This window comes from Gymnoscopelus braueri (genome assembly GCF_963280865.1).
Source record: "Gymnoscopelus braueri genome assembly, chromosome: 19".
Lineage (NCBI taxonomy): Eukaryota > Metazoa > Chordata > Actinopteri > Myctophiformes > Myctophidae > Gymnoscopelus > Gymnoscopelus braueri.
In genome coordinates this window covers 26030549-26049085 of record NC_137621.1, presented here as the reverse complement: position 1 = coordinate 26049085, position 18537 = coordinate 26030549, and the positions used below count along the sequence as shown (strand labels likewise).

General features: G+C 42.1%; 1 protein-coding gene across 2 annotated transcripts in view; it reads right to left on the bottom strand.

Annotated features, from left to right (window-relative positions):
* Positions 1–18537, bottom strand: part of aqr (aquarius intron-binding spliceosomal factor) — an 87680-nt gene that overhangs the window by 26750 nt on the left and 42393 nt on the right. For both annotated transcript variants that reach the window (XM_080413267.1, XM_080413268.1), the window contains exons 24-27: positions 18335–18445; positions 17559–17668; positions 6148–6283; positions 4254–4463 (exon numbers count right to left, since the gene is read on the bottom strand). In XM_080413267.1, coding sequence (XP_080269393.1) covers positions 4254–4463; positions 6148–6283; positions 17559–17668; positions 18335–18445 — 567 coding nt within the window. The remainder of the gene's footprint in view (positions 1–4253; positions 4464–6147; positions 6284–17558; positions 17669–18334; positions 18446–18537) is intronic.

Below are 18537 nucleotides of genomic sequence, written 5' to 3'. Positions count from 1 at the left end.
CTTTCCCGAAAAAATGACGTCATCCGGAGGAAATGCACCGGTTTCCTGTTTGGCCAGGAACTACCGCACAGGTTTCCTGTTTGGCCAGGAACTACCGCGCTAATAACAAAAGGGAAACTCACGCTGATTTTAAGAGATTGTATGATTTGAAGGTCAAAAAACAACAGAAAAATTAAACACAGCTCACGGTAACTAAAGCTCCACTGGCTAAGAGAAACGATCCACAGATCGTATAAAACAATTAAAAGAACGCTTTTTGAAACGCTTCCGTCTTCCGGTGAAAACAAATGGAATTCTGGGTAACAGAGGAATAAACAAACGGCCTGCAGTGACGGTAATGACCAGCAGAGGCTGCTAAAAATCGTTATTTGTGGACCTGCACTGTATAACTTTAAGAATATATTTTCACCAATCTTTTTTTTATTTTATTTGTGTGTTAATAAATAATAATTTGAAATGTTTTGGTAGGACATAGTTTGTCCCAATTCTCAAGAATGGGTAAGTATGATACACATAGACATTGAGTTGGTGCAAGGCAATTAATCACACCTCAAAAACCTTTGCCATGTTGTTTCTGATGAACTAATTTAAAAAACACAGAAGTGTTTCTCCGCACTAATTGGCTGCACAGAGTTGAATCTGAGTTCAGCACTGGCAGAGAATCTCATTTGCTGCCCCCACAACCCCCCAAAACAAATGCAGATTTGCATTAATCAATATGATCATTTCTGGAAAGAAAACCCGGAAAATTGTGTATCCATGGAAGTCTTTCATCTGTGTTCTAGCATTTATTTTAAACTGTACATAATTTGGAAGGAGTACCCAATTTACAATTTACTGTAGGCATTTAGCTGACACTCTTTTCCACAGTGACTTGATTCAGAGTAAGTGCAAGATCAGAGTAAATGAAACCTATAACAAATGACAGGTCAGTGGTCACCTAAGTAGAGTGCAAACTCGAAAAACGGAACAAGCTAACTAGGATAACAAGTAAAAATCAAACCTATAGCATCTGTATACACAACATGGCATGTAAATAACATTCTAAGCATTCGTGATCAAGCAAACAGTAAACTAGTATCTATCAACCCAAAAAAAAGAGGGAGGGGGGGCAATAACGAGTAGTGCTAGGAGATGAGATGGAGTCCCAAGAGGTGAGTTTTCGGACTGCGGCAGAAAATGGGGAGCGAGTCTGCAGTCCTGATTGGGGTGGGGGGGGGGGGGTCTCATTATATAGCTTGGGAGAAGCCACTAAGATGCTTGGAGAGTTGGCCAAGGTGTTTAGGGAAGGTCTGGACATTCTTGCGTGAGCTACTCCTGAAACAATTTGTGATGATTTTTGTCAGTCTGTGAAAGATGATGGATAGCATAATTATCAAAGCTGAGATAGCTGAGCAATAACTCTAAGCCCCTATAGGAAAAAGAAGCTCACCTCATCAAGTCTAAAATTTGACAGATACATCAGTGTCTACCCATTTCATATAACAATTACACAGGCATTTGACAAGCACAGCAGTGGCTTACCTTGACATATTTCTTTTGAACACAGACCACAGTTTCCCATTATTTATTAGAAATATCTGATTTTAAGCTTTTCCCTGGAGACAAATCACAATGGCAAACTAAAAGGCTGTGGTGAAAAACAACACCTTAATGGGTGGGTAACCTACCCTACCCTTTTAGCAAAGTGATTCAGATTGGACTAACTTATGCCTTGGGGAGCATAAACCAGGTGTAGGTTACTGCTCAATAGTATCTCGAGAAGCACTTCCACCTCGATACTTTTGCATGGCTTATATGGTAGTGTTAGATTAGGGTTTTTTTTTTTTTTAAACGCCTAAAAGGACTCTTAACATAAAACCTATATACTTATAAAACTGATCTACAAGCTCAAGTTGTAAGCTTGTAGATATGCTATTTAATAATATTCACCTATTCTCGCCAAATGTTGGCCTATTTTTGCTGAATGTTCCTCCATCATGACATGCCCAAAATCGCAAAGCTAGGGTTCATGTAATTAACTTCCAAAGACTGATAACACGGCACTGTGGAAGCCCTGCTACAGGGGGGGGGAGGGGCAGTATGGGTAAACGAGACAGCCATGCTATTTTCAGGTTGCCGTGCTGGCTGTGGTGGGGCAGTGAGGGGAGGGGAGGGATCTCAGAGGGCATGAGGTTATAAATATTTGATGCATTACTATTTTAGCATTAATATTAAACCAATCAAAACATGCAATATTAACGAGGTCTATTTTTAACCCCTGTGGCACCAGAGTGGTTCGAATGTCGAAATCAAGCCGGGCCAGGACTGGCAGACAGTGTCCGAGGCGAGGGGGGGAGGGGGGCGAAAGAGGTAAACAACAAGGACAGTAAACCTGGAGGAGGAAACCAGAGATGCAGATGTCTGCACTGGAAGTACAGAGGAATCACATTGTGTTCCCGCTCCTTTTCCTGTGTCTGTCTAATCTGTCGGTTCTTAATAAAAACTGTCAACGATGCATTCTCCGGAACGATGGCAGTTCTCTCAATCATATGGCTTTCCCTATCCTACAGTGGAGAGGAGAAAGCAAATGTCTTCTAAGCAGATGGATTTCATTGCAGTGTGGGTGTGGCTGAGCAGGGATCCGAGGTCCCGTGTTTGATGCAGTGACACAGGGGGCAGCCAGATAAATCAAGGTCAGCACACGTGTTGGGATATTACCTCCAACCAATACATTCTTTATTGCTTCTCAGAGGCCTTGGTGGGGGTTCCCATTAATCTCTAATGTTATTGTTATTTCTATAGAAATACTGAACGGGCTTAAGAAAGGTGGCACTGCATCTTGTGCACATTGAGTGCGCATGATTTAGAGTGTGGCTGTGTGTGTGCATGCCTTGCATGCACGTGTTAGAAAGAGTCAGAGAGAGAAATATAGAGAGAAAGGGAGAGGAAGAGAAATTAATAGCCTTTATCATTACATCTTGCAATTAGATAGCTTATCTCATTCGCGAATGACATGGCTCAGATTTATTTTCAGCAAAATAATCTGCACACGCGCAGCTACCTTAAAGGATGATTTGCTCCCAGCAATTTAAACAAAGAGACAGATGAAATCAGAGCGATGCCAACTTAACACGGCTGCTATTTGTACACTTAAAACATTCACAGACAGAGATGCTGTGTCCAACCAATCACTGCTAATCTGAGATAACCCGTCATCACCATGGTGGCAGGCAAGGGAAGAAAAACACAGTCAGGTCACGTGCGCAGCGGGTAGAAGCTCCACCTGGAAACACAGCTGGCTAATGGCCTGTGAGCAATACCAAAAAAGTGCTGACATAAGGCGCGTGCGATGACTGTGCGTGTGTGCAAGCATGCATGCTTCCATGCATGTGACCTCTTTCCATCCCACCAAAAGTTGATCTGCGCTATGCATGTACAGCAGAGGTTTTCAAACATTTTTTGCCCAAGGCACACCGATGGACATATCAAAATCATATCTGTGCAAAGTAGCCTCTAACACGTGTGATCACTCTTATCACTCTGTAAACATGATTTTTTAAAATGCCAAATAGTCCTTTTTCATACTTTCACATATAAAGAAAGCATCAATAGTAGATCTACAAGCACAACGTGACTCCATGTTGAAAGTGGTTAAAATATATTTTAGGGTATAATATTTGCCCCTGTATTGGGAAATGAGTGCGCACAAAGTACAGATGTAGTGCATCAAAAGATAATTCATAACTTTGTGTATAGTTTGTGTACATTAGATTTAGTATATCTTTCAATAGGTAGAGTCTGTGTGGTTCCTAATTGAAGTGTGCACCTAAATAGGTGACAGGTAGTCTGAGTGGTTCTGGAATCCTTCTAAAGTGATGTAGTGATGTTTTGTTCTTCCCATTTTCTTCGTTTTAATTTGTTCTTGTTTAACATTGTGTTATTTTTCTTTCGTTGTAATGTTTTTTATGTAAAGGCTGCATTATGTATGGGCTGCATTTGATGTCATGAAAGGTGCTATAAAAATCAAGTTTATTATTATTATAGTTGATGTGTAGTCGTCTCAAAATCCCCAAAGGCCCACCTGAACTTGTCTCATCACACACCATTTGGGAATCACTGTTCTACAGTATGTGTGCACCTGTGTGTGTGTGTGTGTGTGTGTGTGTGTGTGTGTGTGTGTGTGTGTGTGTGTGTGTGTGTGTGTGTGTGTGTGTGTGTGTGTGTGTGTGTGTGTGTGTGTGTGTAAGCATGGGAGTGGCCTGCCTGCTTACCTCCAGCTGAGTGAATATCTTCTTGATGTGGCGGTAACAGCCCTCAGCGATGTCCATGTCCTCTTCATAGGATCGACCCCTGAACACAGGCTGGGGTGCGTTGGAGAAATACTTGGGAAAGGGGAAGTGCGTGGCCACTGCCTCAGTCTCCACCTGCTTGCCCTGCTTGGGCTTGACCTTGCTCATGTACTCTTCCCAACGGGATATCACCTGCAAGAGGGCGGGCACACGATAAACACGCGATAAGCCTACTGTAGATCCATAATTACCCCGGTAAACAACACATTAAAAGATACAGAAAAGCCTACAGGGGACTTAATTGGTGTTACAAATGTGCACTGCCATCTGCTTGAAAGGACAATTATGGCAAACAACCAGAACCTATTTCCATCTATACAGTCTCAATCAATCACATCCATTACAAACAGTACGACATGTTCATGGACACAAGATTCCACGCACCAGCAACTCCACTACTTTCAGTCACCATAGTGGTCACTTAGCAGAGCCTCAATAAAGGCCAAGGACTCAATCAAAATGGACTGAGACGGTGTGGAGATTACACGCGCTATGAAAATATAAAATGAATAAGGAATGCATGTGGCGACTTATGGGTCTCTCGCATTGTGAGCACAATGAACATTGACACCAGACCTCTGGATTCAATCTCAACTATGACTCTCACTATATACCATTGGCATGCTGTATAAACATCTCAACTGTGTATTTGGGCCATTCGTTCCATTTATTAGACTGGCTAGACAGCCACTTCTCTTCATTAAGAACCTGCGGGCTATTACATAAGCTGGACTGCTGAAGATGACAGCTACACCTTCAGCTCGGCTTTGTTGCAGACATCTATTTTAGGGGCACTTCTAATGATGCATGGGGATGCGGCAAGTAATTGTCTGTGGTGGCATTTTTTCCTGGAGCCCGGGAGGAGGGCGATAATTAGGTGACAGGAATAAACAGAGGGATATTATCTGGGTATTTGCTGTCTAGGCAATATGAGCAGTGAGCCCCGGGAATGGAAAATTCAATACTGTCTGGGTGTGATCGGCATGAATAAGTCACACTGCTTTTTAGTCCACTGAAACTCTGTCGTCAAAGGACCATACCGCAGTCTGGCATGTTTAGCCAAGACTCACAGTATTCTTGTTCTAGTTTCTAGACTTGGAACGTGCTCGAGATAGGTACTATTCCAACATATTAATTTTGTTGTCAAAACTAAAACGTTCATTACTTCTTAACTGTCCAATTATTAAGGTACATCCCGTAATGTTTTAATTACTATATAAATGTAAACAAACGCAAGATATCAAAGTAAAGCCAGTAATGGAAAAGGGCCCATGTATAATATGGCTGAAGCTGTGAATAAACAATCAAATGTATTGACAGCAGTATAGTCCTTTAATAATGTCCAGAAACTGTTTCAACTTTCCAGGTACAGTATATCAATGGCCTGGGACTGGAGAGCTGACGGCGAGGGGATTACACCTGTGGGTACTTTATCTCATTAAGACCTGAGGCCGGTTCTAAAAATGCCTTCTAAATCAGTAGTGCTCAAACTTTTTCGTGCCAAGGACCGGTAAATGATATGTATTTGGCCGTGGACCCCGATCTGAAAATGTTTTGTGCTATGGACCCCCAGAAGAGAAGATTGGGGGGGGGGAATTCAAGATTTTTTTCCCAACTTTTTTTAACTTCAGTTCAAAAATAGCAGATGTACAAGCTTGTATATCTGCTATTTTTGAGAAGCACAGTTCCAAACAACTGTTCTAAATCCTGAGAGTTTTCTGAGAAACGTATGTTATAAAGCTAAAATGACATAGATGCTTTCCCACACATTACTGTGTAGTCCCGTCACTGCTGTCCACTAAGACTGCCGTCTTACCTGGTAGAGATAGAAGTGTCCAGCGGTTTCACAGGTGTAGGAAACGTCTCCCGGCACATCTAAGCTCTCCTGTAGTCTCCCCACTTCTCTGAGCAGCTCCAGTCTTCTGGCCAGGACATAGTTTACTCTGCCATACCTGGACACACAAAAACACAGCACACATGTATTCAGAGATACAGCTTCTTCTTGTGTAGAAACACAAAACATAGTTGAGAGGAAAGTTCTGTAGTTTGCCACCACTTACCTTTCTACATGTATATGTATACGTGTGCTCCTAACTTCCAATACAAACCTCAATGAACTACATACACTATGTACAGAAACAGGTTGTGTGGAGAGATCAGAAGATTAAATGTTACTAAGATGTTCAGAGACCTTTTTGGTGCTAATTAAAGTAAAGTCAATGACAAAGACAAAGTTCACTACAAACCCCCAAAGTAATAGCAGACCTAAAAACAACTTGCACAATATAGGTCTGCATGATGGCTGATTTCTCAGAAAAAAGTAGTACACCCAGATAAATCATTTTAAGCCCTCTGAATCTAATTCTTGAGACTTAAAGGCTGTTTGTCATCCCTTAAAGTGCCCTGAATGTAGATCACCCAATTTCTTTATTTTGAGGGACCTACATACATTCTGCCCAAGAAATGTACCTATGGTGCACTGATGTCATAAATGAGATATTTCTTGCTCATTTATACAGTCCTGCAATACACAGTTCAGATCACAGTTCGGATCTCCGCCAGGCCGGGTTTGCTACCCATAGCCCACAAATTCAAGTCAATCATAGCCAATTATAACGGAATAAGAATAATCTGAATGATATACTTGATCACATCACTCCAGAGATTTGTGCGAGTTGTGTACCAAATCTGTAGGAGTAGTAGCCAAAAGTGTGTTCTGAAGAAAATCTAGTCTGACATAAATAGGCGCGGGCCACGGCCCATAGGAGGAGTTGAGTAATGATTCAAGGAATCTTGGGAAAAGATTGTACAAACTACAGTTCAATAGTTATAGGCCAAAACGTTAAGTGGCCTCTTATAGCGGCACCATGAGGCCATGGCAGAGTGTGCCAAGTGTGTCATGATTTGTGGCATTTTGTGGAAAACGGGCCTCTCCCGCAAACTTTGAAAGCCAATCGAAATGGAATCTGAAATATCCGACATATCCATCTTGAGCACGACTACAGAGATCATGTGTACCGATTTATGTGAGTATTGGACAAAATCAGAAGGAGTAGTAGCAGCAGTAGCGGAAACTCTTGTCAGGCGGAAATGGGTGTGTATGGGGAGTTGCGTCATCAGCCAAGGTATGACCTAAGGTTAGTTATAGGCCAAGATGGTTCTTCCATTGCCTACTGGGAGTGTGCTTGCAAAGTTTCACTCCTATCGGCCCAGCGCAGCCAGAGATTAGCTGTTTACAGACAGACGGACAAAAAAAGCTAACAAACGCAAGGACAGGGGTGAAAACAATCTCCCAGCCTTCGGCTGTCCGGCCTGGCGGAGATAATAAGAAGCCCAAGATTCTATGATCTGTGGTCCACTTTAAGAGCCGAGCTTCATTTCGCACTGCTTTGACAAGAGATGCTGTCAATAGAACTGAAGACTCAGCTTAAAAAGTTTTAAACAACAACAGGGAGAGGTTTCACCTCAAAATATGTTGTTCAATATTTAGATGCCAGAAAGACAGTGAGACATCAAATGTATAAACAAACCTGACAGTTGCAGATATGATAGCAAGATTCAAATAAAAATGATTCCCGTCGCAATACAGTGCTCGCAAGGCAAAGTGTTGGGGCCAAACTTTTGACTAAATGTGTTATGCAATTTTCGTTTTCATTTTCAACAGAAGATAGTAAGACAAATCAATATATTCACTTAACCCATTTAGACCTGTTACACCTATACGTTGTTATGCCTTTCAAGCTGGGAACGCCTCTGTGTCATTTTAGTTGTTTCTATATACTGTATTGCTGTTGTCGGGCAGAAATCTTCCATCTCCATATTTGTCTCCGCCAGGCCGAAAGGCATGGCGAGAGAGTATGTTTTGCCCCCTGTCCGTCCGTCCGTCCGTGTGTCCGTCCGTCCTGTCTGTGTGTTAGCAGCTAATCTCCGGCACCGTTGGCCCGGTCGCTCCGAAACTTTGCACACACACTTCCTGGATGCCAATTCAGAACCTCTGGCCCGTTTCTTTCACATGGGCCTGTTATAGCGCCACCAGGAGGCCGATTTGTGCAAAACCCATTTTTTTACATTACTCCTACAGATTTTATCCAAACGTCATGCAAATCGGTACACAGTATCTCCATAGTCATGTGATCAACACGAATCTGTCCGATTTCCAATATTCCATCCTTATTGCCTATGGTTGGCTTCCAAAGTTTGCAGGATTGGTCCGTTTTGAACAAAAAGCCTCAAACTATGCACTTAGTTGCAGCTTGCGATTTCCGTGAATTTTCACACGCATATTCCCACTAGGCCGAGGAAGAAATGCCACACTTTTCACATTGGCCTGTTATAGCGCCACCAGCAGGTCTAATTTAGCAAAACACATTTTTGGAACAAAATGCCTCAAATCATGAATGCAGTGTCTGATTGCCGTGAAAGACCTAAGAATAAATGGCACCCTTTTCACATTGGCCTATTATAGCGCCACCAGGAGGCCAGAATAACGTACCTGACCTGGCGGAGACCTGTGCTCCGAGGAGCACTTTTTCTAGTTTAACATGTGTTTTTTTTGGTAAATTAACGCCCTACTTGTCTCGATCATACTACAGCGTCACACAAAAGCATAAAAATGTGCAGATCTACAAGCTCAAAATGCTGCGCAAGGTGACGCGTTTTCAGCTTGTGGAACTGCTACTTTTGAATTTGAATCCTGAAAGCTTACCGTTTTGGACATATGAGGTTTCCACCCGACAGAGATGATATATAGCAACATTGTTATTTTGAAGTTTTTCAGAAAACTAAGGTAGGATTTAGAAGGCGTTTTAAGAATCGGCCTCATGTCTAAATGGGTTAACTGGCCAAAACATTTCCAGAGTAAAGATAATCTAAAAATGTCCTATCATCAATCCCATTGTAGAGCTGACACAATATTCAGTAACATAAGTGATTCGTAGGTGGCAATGAGACAGGCCACACACCTACACATGGGGTCCATGGTAGGGTGGCATGGTAATACTGTAGGTAAGCTCTATTTATAGACCCTCTGCAAAGCTCCTCAGTCAGCAGATGACTCAAACACAATCCCACTGTCCTGCCTGCCTGCCTGCCTGGTTGGGATAAAATTAAATAAAATGGTGAGTGACCTTGTTTCACAAATGTGAAACAGCGATGCACAGAAAGCCTAGTCATTTATAATACATCAACAGCAACTATATTTAATTATATTTCTAATCTAATAAGCCAGATCTTGACAAACTGTCACAAAAAAGGCATTTCATATGGCATCAAAAAAGGTGTCACCTCAAGGAATATTTTGTATAGCAAAAACCCCATCACCAAAGATCAGAAGCATGCATTGATATGGCCCACATTGCTCTGCCCATTGAACTGTGTAGACTACATCTTGGATATTTTTACATTTTGAGTCTACTGGTTTGTGCAGACACACTTTCAGCTGAGGTGAAATTAGGTGCAGCAGGGAAAAGCGGTGCGATATTGTTAATTATTAGGTGCAGTGGGGAAATATAGTTAACTAGTGCTCCTCGAAGCTGTAGGTCAACCAACGTTCGGAATTGCAGTCATGACTATAGACATAATGTGTACCGATTTGCGTGATGTTTGGAAAAAGATTGTAGCAGTAACATAGTGTGTGCAAAAATCGGCCTCCTGGTGGCATTTCTTCATTACTTTTCAAGGCAATCGGACCCTGCGTTCATGATTTTGAGGCATTTTGGTCAAAGAAAAACACTCCTGTAAACATTAGATGCCAATCTTAGCCAATCAGGATGGAATATGAAATAATGTGATGTTTGGACAAAATGTGTAGGAGTAATATAAAAAAATGTGTTTAGCAAAAATCGGCCTGCTGGTGGCACTATAATAGGCCAATGTGAAAAGGTTGGGATTTCTCCCTCGGCCTAGTGGGAATATGCGTGCAAAGTTTCACGGCAATCAGACGCTGTGTTCAGATCTGTCTTGATCACATGACTATAGAGATACTGTGTACCGATTTGCGTGATGTTTGGACAAAATCTGTAGGAGTAATATAAAAAAATTTGTTCTCCTGGTGGCGATTTAACAGGCCGAGCTGAAAAATTTGGGGCAGAGGTTCTACTCTGGCCTCCAGGGAGTGTGTGTGCACATTTTCACGTCGATTGGGCCAACGGTGCCGGATATTAGCTGTTCACAGACGGACGGACGGACACAGACAGGGGGCAAAACATAATCTCCACCACACCTTTGGCGCGGTGGAGACAATTAACTGCACGATATCCTATCCTTCTCCGTTGTTAGGAATTCAGTGAAGGTGGCCTTAAATTTTTCATCCCGTACAAAGTGTTAACTAGTTCTCTTGACTCTCTCCAGGCTGCTATATTATCAGTGGGGTGGAAGGAGTGTGGAGTCTGTATATAGGGAGACAGGCTATACTGTACATGTATGGCCGGCCTCAAAGCTTAAAACGTCTTCTTTAATGGATGTATAGAGCACCGAAGTCTGAGGTTATTTACTCATCCTACCTGGGTCGCAGTTTTTTACCCCATTCAGAATTCCCATAGACTTCCAAAAATAAACAAATAATCCCGACGGCTTGACTCATATGGATATGAAGCATCAACTGACGGTGAGAAATCGCTTATGTTACTGCCACCGAATTAGTAAACTTTTCGCCAGAAATATACAAATATATAGTGAAATATGAGTGACTGACCATGGTAAACGATAGAGCCACCTCCCTGACAATATCGCCGGGACAGTTTGTTTATTTTTGGACCACAATTCTTATATGAGACGATTTTAAGATCTCTCTCTCTACGTCGTCCTCACAGTCGCAGAGAAGAAACTGATCTTGATGCGTCGGGGGAGGTTGGATTTCCACACACTGGTCATGCCATTAAGAGCTCTCCAGGCAAGTGCTTTCCTCACCTTAAGGTCCTTTTCTGTGGAGCCGACCCATGCGCCCAGGTATTTAAAGCCACTGACCTCCTTTAGCACAGTGCCTTCTAGGGGTGTGCCGATACACTAATTTCACCAAACGATAAGATACGATATTTGGCTCACAACTTCGATACGATTTCGATACGATACGCACTTTTTACTTTTTTTATTATGAAAAATATATGGGGGAGAAAAAAAACAAATGCAAACAAATAATTCTGTTTTTGCATTATTCAGATATGCGAACTTGTAGCTTTTCAGCTACAATAGCCGTTTTGAATCCAAATAGGGCAATAGTGTGACACCTGACCCGAAAAAACCACAACATGTTGTCACCCTTTTCACCTCGGGCTGTTTGCATGCCTGATTATTATTATTGTAAAAAAAAAAAAAAAAAAATTGAAAACGATATTTTTTTTCCCCCCAAAACGATACATATCGTCACGAAAACGTATCGCGATATATCGCGGGACGATATATCGGCACACCCCTACTGCCTTCTGTTGTTGTTGTTGTTAGGGGCGGATGTTCTTGGGGGATGTTATAGGTCATGACCTCGGTTTTCTTTGCATTTAGCATGAGGCCAACCCTAGCACACTCCAACTCCACTCTAGACAAGAGCTCCTGTGCCTGCTTTACATGGTCAGATAGCAGGCAGATGTCGTCAGCGTAGTCCAGGTCAGTCAGGGTTTCTGCAGGGTGTCTCGTAGACCTTCTGGGCGTGATAGTGAAGCCGAGCTCATGCTCCCTTCCTTTCATAGCTTGTCTCAGAGCATAGTCCAGTACTGTTATAAAAAGGAAGGGGGCTAGGGTGTCACCCTGCAGCACTCCGGTTTGGATGTTGAACTCCTTGCTGTTGATTTTTAAGATGACTCAAAGTTATTCTCCATAAGAGAAATTACTTCCGCGACCCAGGGGATGAACGAGTGACGTCAGGAATTCGGTACTCTATGGCTGCATAATTCAAGCGCATGACAGACTGCTGTCATAAACTATTCTTTTCTTTTCTTACATGAAGCCATTCACACCCGTCATACCAACTCTTTTACGACGTCATGTACAACTTCCCTGTCTCAATGTCACTCTTTTAGCAAATAAACGAATACAAACTAGAAAAAGTGCTCCTCGGAGCACAAGTCTCCGCCAGGTCAGGTAGATTATTGTGACCTCCTGGTGGCGCTATAATATGCCAATGTGAAAAGGGTGGCATTTCTTCCTCGGCCTAGTGGGAATGTGCGTGCAAAATTTCACGGAAATCGCACACTGCATTCATGATTTGAGGAATTTTGTTCACAAGGGACCTATCCTGCAAACTTTGGAAGGCAATGTTAGCCAAGTCAGATGGAATATGAAATATCGGACACATCCATGTTGATCACATGACTATAGAGATACTGTATACCGATTTGCGTGATTTTTGGACAGAATCTGAAGGAGTAAGAGCAAAAAATTTGTATTACAAAACTCAGCCTCCTGGTGGCGCTCTAAAAGGTATATGTGAAAAATGCAGGGCAAAGGTTTTTCCTTGGCCTCTAGGGAGTGTGCGTGCAAAGTTTCAAACAGATTGGTGCAGTTATAGCTAAAAACGTGAATCGGCCTGTTATAGCGCCACCATGAGGCTGATGTGAACGTTTTCAAGTGGCATTTCTTCCTGGGCCAAGTGGGAATCTCTGTGGAAAATGTCACGGAAATCGCATGTTGCGTTCATGATTTGAGGCATTTTGTTCAAAATGTACCAATCCTGTAAACTTTGGAAGACAATTTTAGCCAATCATGATGGAATATGGGAAATCAGACAGATCTGTGTTGATCACATGGCTATAGAGATACTGTGTACCGATTTGCGTGGTTTCTGGACAAAATCTGTAGGAGTAATAGCAAAAAATATGTTTTGCAAAAGTCTGCCTCATGGTGGCGCTATGACAGGCTGATCTGAAAAATGTGGGGCAGAGGTTCTGCTGTGGCATCCAGGGAGAGTGTGTGCGCAGTTTCACAGCGACCGGGCCAGCGGTGGCGGAGATTAGCTGGTCACAGACAGAAGGACGGACACACACACGGACGGACGGACGGACGGCAAAACATACTCTCTCGCCATGTCTATCGGCCTGGCAGAGACAACAAAGCTGATTCTGCAAATATATACAGGCATAATCGCAAAACCCGGTTCTGCATTTTTTTTAAATAAAGATTTCAACTTCCTGTTGATTTTGACATTTGTATTAGGAAGAAGACCCAGACTAGATCCATGATTAAAAAAAAGTCATACTGTATATTGCTAGAATCAGCTTTATGTGCTAAGAGTGGCTTTAAGAGCCGTTTCACCATACAATGTAATGTCAATTAGTTCTTGTGCTTTAAGATTACAAGACCCTTGGAATAGCAGCAGCCATAGAATTGGAATAAATATTCAATGAAGCCGAGCTATTTATATCCAATTATGTTTTTATTGGTTTGTGGGGAATGTCGTCAGCTAAGGCAGAAAAATAACATTTCAGCGGATTCAAGCAAAACATAGTCTCTCAAGCCAGCCTATCTCTTCCGCAACCTTTGTATGCTCAGGTTGAGAAGAGGAAGTTCAGAAAGAGTTGAATGAAAAATATCTTTAGGAATTTCCATTTCCAGGATGAGTTATTTATGCAACTGCACAAGTGAAATGACAAGTGGGAAATGACCAAATTTACAATTTCAGACGGGTAGGCAGAAGCATTTAAACTTGTGGGAGCCAACATGTCTTTATTGAGAGACTAAGCAATAAGTGCTATAGTGACAGTCCTTATAAAAATGATTCCTAGCATCCTTATTCTGGGGGGGAACATTTTGCCAAAAATAGCAGACCTACAAAAGGCTATTTTCGGTGAAGATATTTAGTGTAGATAAAAAAAACAGGAGGAGGCCAAGTATATAGTGCTCTTGGGAATCTTGTCTCATCTCTGTCTCAGAGCAAGGGCTGAGTCACTGTCCCTCAAGGCAGACTATAATGCACAGACATACACACAGTGCAGCTTACAACTAAATGTGTGGGTTAGGGTACTGGGGACACTTGAGGTTGTTCTTGTCATGTCATGGTTAAAAGAAAAACACATGTTACATGCTTCTCACAGAAACGTGAAGGATAAATACACAATAAAGTCAATGACTTAATTCCATTGTGGTCCTTGGTCTGAGACAAACAAAACATAACATAAAACAATACATAATACACTCTAGAACTATAATGCTAAACAATGATTATGCCATAAATAAAATATCTGATAATAAATATTAAATAGAAGTGTCCATGCTATTCTGCAACGTTTTCTAAAAGCCATGCTTTGACCCTTTGTTTGAAAAGAAGATGACTACTGATTCTCTTTATTGCCAAGGGTAACAAGTTCTAGTTTATTGCTCCTCCATATCTAAATGAGCATTTTCGCCTCTCTTCTTGCCATGTCCTTCCACTCATGTATCTCTCATGTATCTTTTGTCTGTGCACACCATCTATACAGTACAGTAGAATAGATATAAGAGCAAGGCTGCACAGTATACCTGTGAAATTTTCCACCCCACAATAGATGGTAAATTATTTAACAATTTTAATGCTTACTGTAGATTGGAGCAACAAATCACTATTCATAAAGTCCCATCACAGCAGTTCTGCCTGTCCAGTTCAGCAGCATAGAGAAGAAAGGTCTGCAGAGACTAAGCATTTAGCAAACATTATGCTACTGGCAGACTACTGGTAGGGTGGATGAATAGATATTGAAAGACGACATTTGTTCCAATTACAAAACATATTGAAACTAATAATTTTAGTCAACATACAAATTTTACCCCAAATGATGCATAATCTGGCCCTAATGAATGCTAAAAGACAAATTCTAACAAAAAAACATTGAAATTGTAAATAATTGCCTGCACCCAACTGTCTTAATATAGAGGGTCAACAAAGCCCATTGCCTGATGGCCAACAAAGCCCATTGCCTGATGGCCCTGGCCACAAGAGTTGTTTTGGGCAACAACTAATTCAGTGCCACTTGCCAAAAATCCATTACTACTTGCAAGTTGCCACTGAGTGATTTCCTTTACTTAATTCAATTTGTTTCAACACAGTTTCAGAACGGACCCCCTCAAATGTTTTACTCTTCTAACATAAAATCCATGTGCTTTGCACCATCGCTTCAGCAAAACACCTCTCACTTACAGTCAACACGAAAAAAGCGGCCCCTCCCTTCCCCTTGCCCCGATTCATCGACTTCAAAAACATACAGTAAAAGACATGAGCAAGAATCCAAGTTAGTTTTAATGTCAAGTTGAACAAACTACATTTTAAGTACCAGTAGTGAATCTTTTTTTTTTGTTCAGATAGGTCAGTGTAGAGAGATGACCAAGGCCAGAGAGCGGAGAGAAACAAGACCAGATCAGGGTCTGATTTTAACAGTATTTGCACGTAAGGGGGCCAATTATTTTACACCTATTATGCACCTTTCAACACCATGGATGGTGGTTAGAAAAATGAGTGTATACACAGCATCAATCTCAACTCTTTGACTGCCAATGACGAGATTTCTTGTTATATTTTGTAATGGTTCACACCGCCAATGACGAGATTTTGTATTTTCAGTGGTTTTACGATAGAGGGCGCTTTTCCGCAGCCTGTGAATGATCCCAGGATCACCCAAGTAGAATACACCCAGAAATCACGTGATCACAACAAAATGAAGCCGGTTTCTTTCAGTGTTATAGGATTTATAAAAGTCAAATTTTCTGTGCTTTCTGTAGTTCTTGGCGAAAACAAGCCACATTCAACTGCCCATAACTATAGAATGGATTATCCAGACGGCACGCTCCCCCCCCCCCGATTCTCTGAGACTCCCGTACGTGTAATGAGGCGATCACCGGGAGGATCGCTGTGAAAAATAATATTCTATGATTTTTCAAAGGTTAGTAAAAAACGTTCGGAATCGCTGGCAGTGGCTTGACACTTTTCTGAAAAACTCTGGTAGTTAAAGAGTTAAAAGTGTGTACTGTGCACAGTGTTTGATGTGTTGCGGTCTCGGAGAGCACAACATATTGCTAGCAACGTAAGCATCTCACTAGCACCTTAATTACAGCCGACGGAAAGCTGACCAAAGAGAAAACTGCAGTGTCAAACAGCAGAAACTGCATTTGTGGTGAAAGCAGTGTTACGTCAGCCATGCATGCAACATACTGGACACTCAACTGTATGTAAACGGATGGACATACTGTTTTGTGTTAATCGTGACCATGACGTAGCCACGTAACTTAGGTCCATGTCCTGGCAGGTAGCCGCGTACGTCCTTGTAGATATGTAGTCTTTGTTTGCGATAATGTGCGCGCAATTAAGTGTTTAATATAATCGAGTAAATTCTTAACGGCAATAATTGGTAGTCGATTAATACTCAACATCTCTAGTATGTCATGTACTGTATATCAATCTGTAGCATTTACATTTGTCATTCAATTGAAAAAACGATAACGAATGAATGCGTAAGATCTTGCTTAGGCCAAGTATAACCATTACTTGGTAAATGGATTATTTGTGCCGATATTCCATCACATCATATCACACAATTATCCAGACATGCTAAGAACATACCAAATATACAATATTCATGTATTTTCCTGGTTTTCTATGATCACAGGCTCCCAGCACGTCATTCTCCAGACCAGTTTTTGGTGCCTGGTTCGACTACTATTAATCTCTCCAATAGACCAGTAAAACTGGGCTACAAGGGCTGCTCTTACTCACTCAGGCCAATGTGGAGAGGGTTATTCAGGCAGGAATGGGGGGTGACTGCAGACTCTGCAGGGAGAGATACACTGGTGGAGAGACCTGGGAGGGCTGCGATGCCTAATGAAGATAAACCAGGCATATGGACCATCGTAGGGGTATCGAGTGGCCCCTGTCACTGTGTTGGCTCAGACTAATTATGTGCTGGGCAGCTGGATTGCTTTTATGTATGTGTGTGGTCAGCCTTTGGTGCAACTGACTTTGTAGTGCAGATGCGCAGAGAGTGTAAATCTGTGACCATGTACTGTATATGAATGACCCCCTTATGCATGTACACAAGGATTTGTGTGCTTTAGTTTGCAAATTTCACACGTATTTCCATGTTTGTTCACAAGCATGTGTGTGCAATGTGTGTGTGTGTGTTGTGTGTGTTGTGTGGTTGTGTGTGTGTGTGTGTGTGTGTGTGTGTGTGTGTGTGTGTGTGTGTGTGTGTGTGTGTGTGTGTGTGTGTGTGTGTGTGTGTGTGTGTGTGTGTGTGTGTGTGCGCAACACATCCATCTGTTCCCTGCTGTCCTCACCTGCTGAAATCTTTCTCTGTCTCCAGCGCCTCCTCTCCATGTCCCAGACGTAGGAGGTGGCGTTCGTCAATGTCCAGAGCCATGATCTTCTCAAATAGCTGGTTCAGAGCCTGGTGGAACACAAACGGCGTGAAGAAGGGCTCAGACATTTGTTTTCTTTTATATAGTTTTGTATCATGTTCTACACCACTTTGTGTGTATAAATACTAAATTTGTACTATTTTTTTGTAATACCTGAGGAGTTTGATTTAAGCGTTAGCCGCTGTTGGAACGCAGTAGAGAAGTAGAGTGAGTGAATGGGGGTATAGCATGCTTTGAGGCATGATTCTATCCTTGTACACATTCCATGAGAATAAGGCTTTAGTTTTTGTAATTACATTGAACCATATATTCTCCCCTTCAGCGGTGGATTTGTCGGGCAGGCTGCCATCAGTGTAAAATAGCAGCAGATTACTTTATGATTAAATACTGAGAGCAGAACACAGGGGGCACAGGGGAGCTTAGATGTAAATTTTTCCTCCATAATACGGACATGGCTTTTTCACCTGATTAATGGGCACCTCTGGGGCGGAGCTGTGAATTCTCAATAGAAAGCTTCACTATTATTTTTCACACAAGTTTCACTAGCTTACTGAGAAACTTTGAAGAGCAGATTCTTGTGCCCTAAAAAGATTGGTATGTTGGTGTTGGTGTTGGTGTGTGTGTGTGTGTGTGTGTGTGTGTGTGTGTGTGTGTGTGTGTGTGTGTACATTAATCTAATGATACTTTCTCTGTACCTGGTTTGAGTGTGTGACTATGAGGGTCCTCTGCTCAGGGAAATTGTGATAGAGGTTGGAGATGATCTGGACAGCAACATCTGTCTTTCCTGTTCCTGGCGGTCCCACAACCTTGAGAGATAGGACAGGGAGAGCAGAGAATCACAGTTAGCAGTAAGTCACGTTGGAAAAAGGCCCCTGCCTCAGAGATAGCTTTGCGGTTG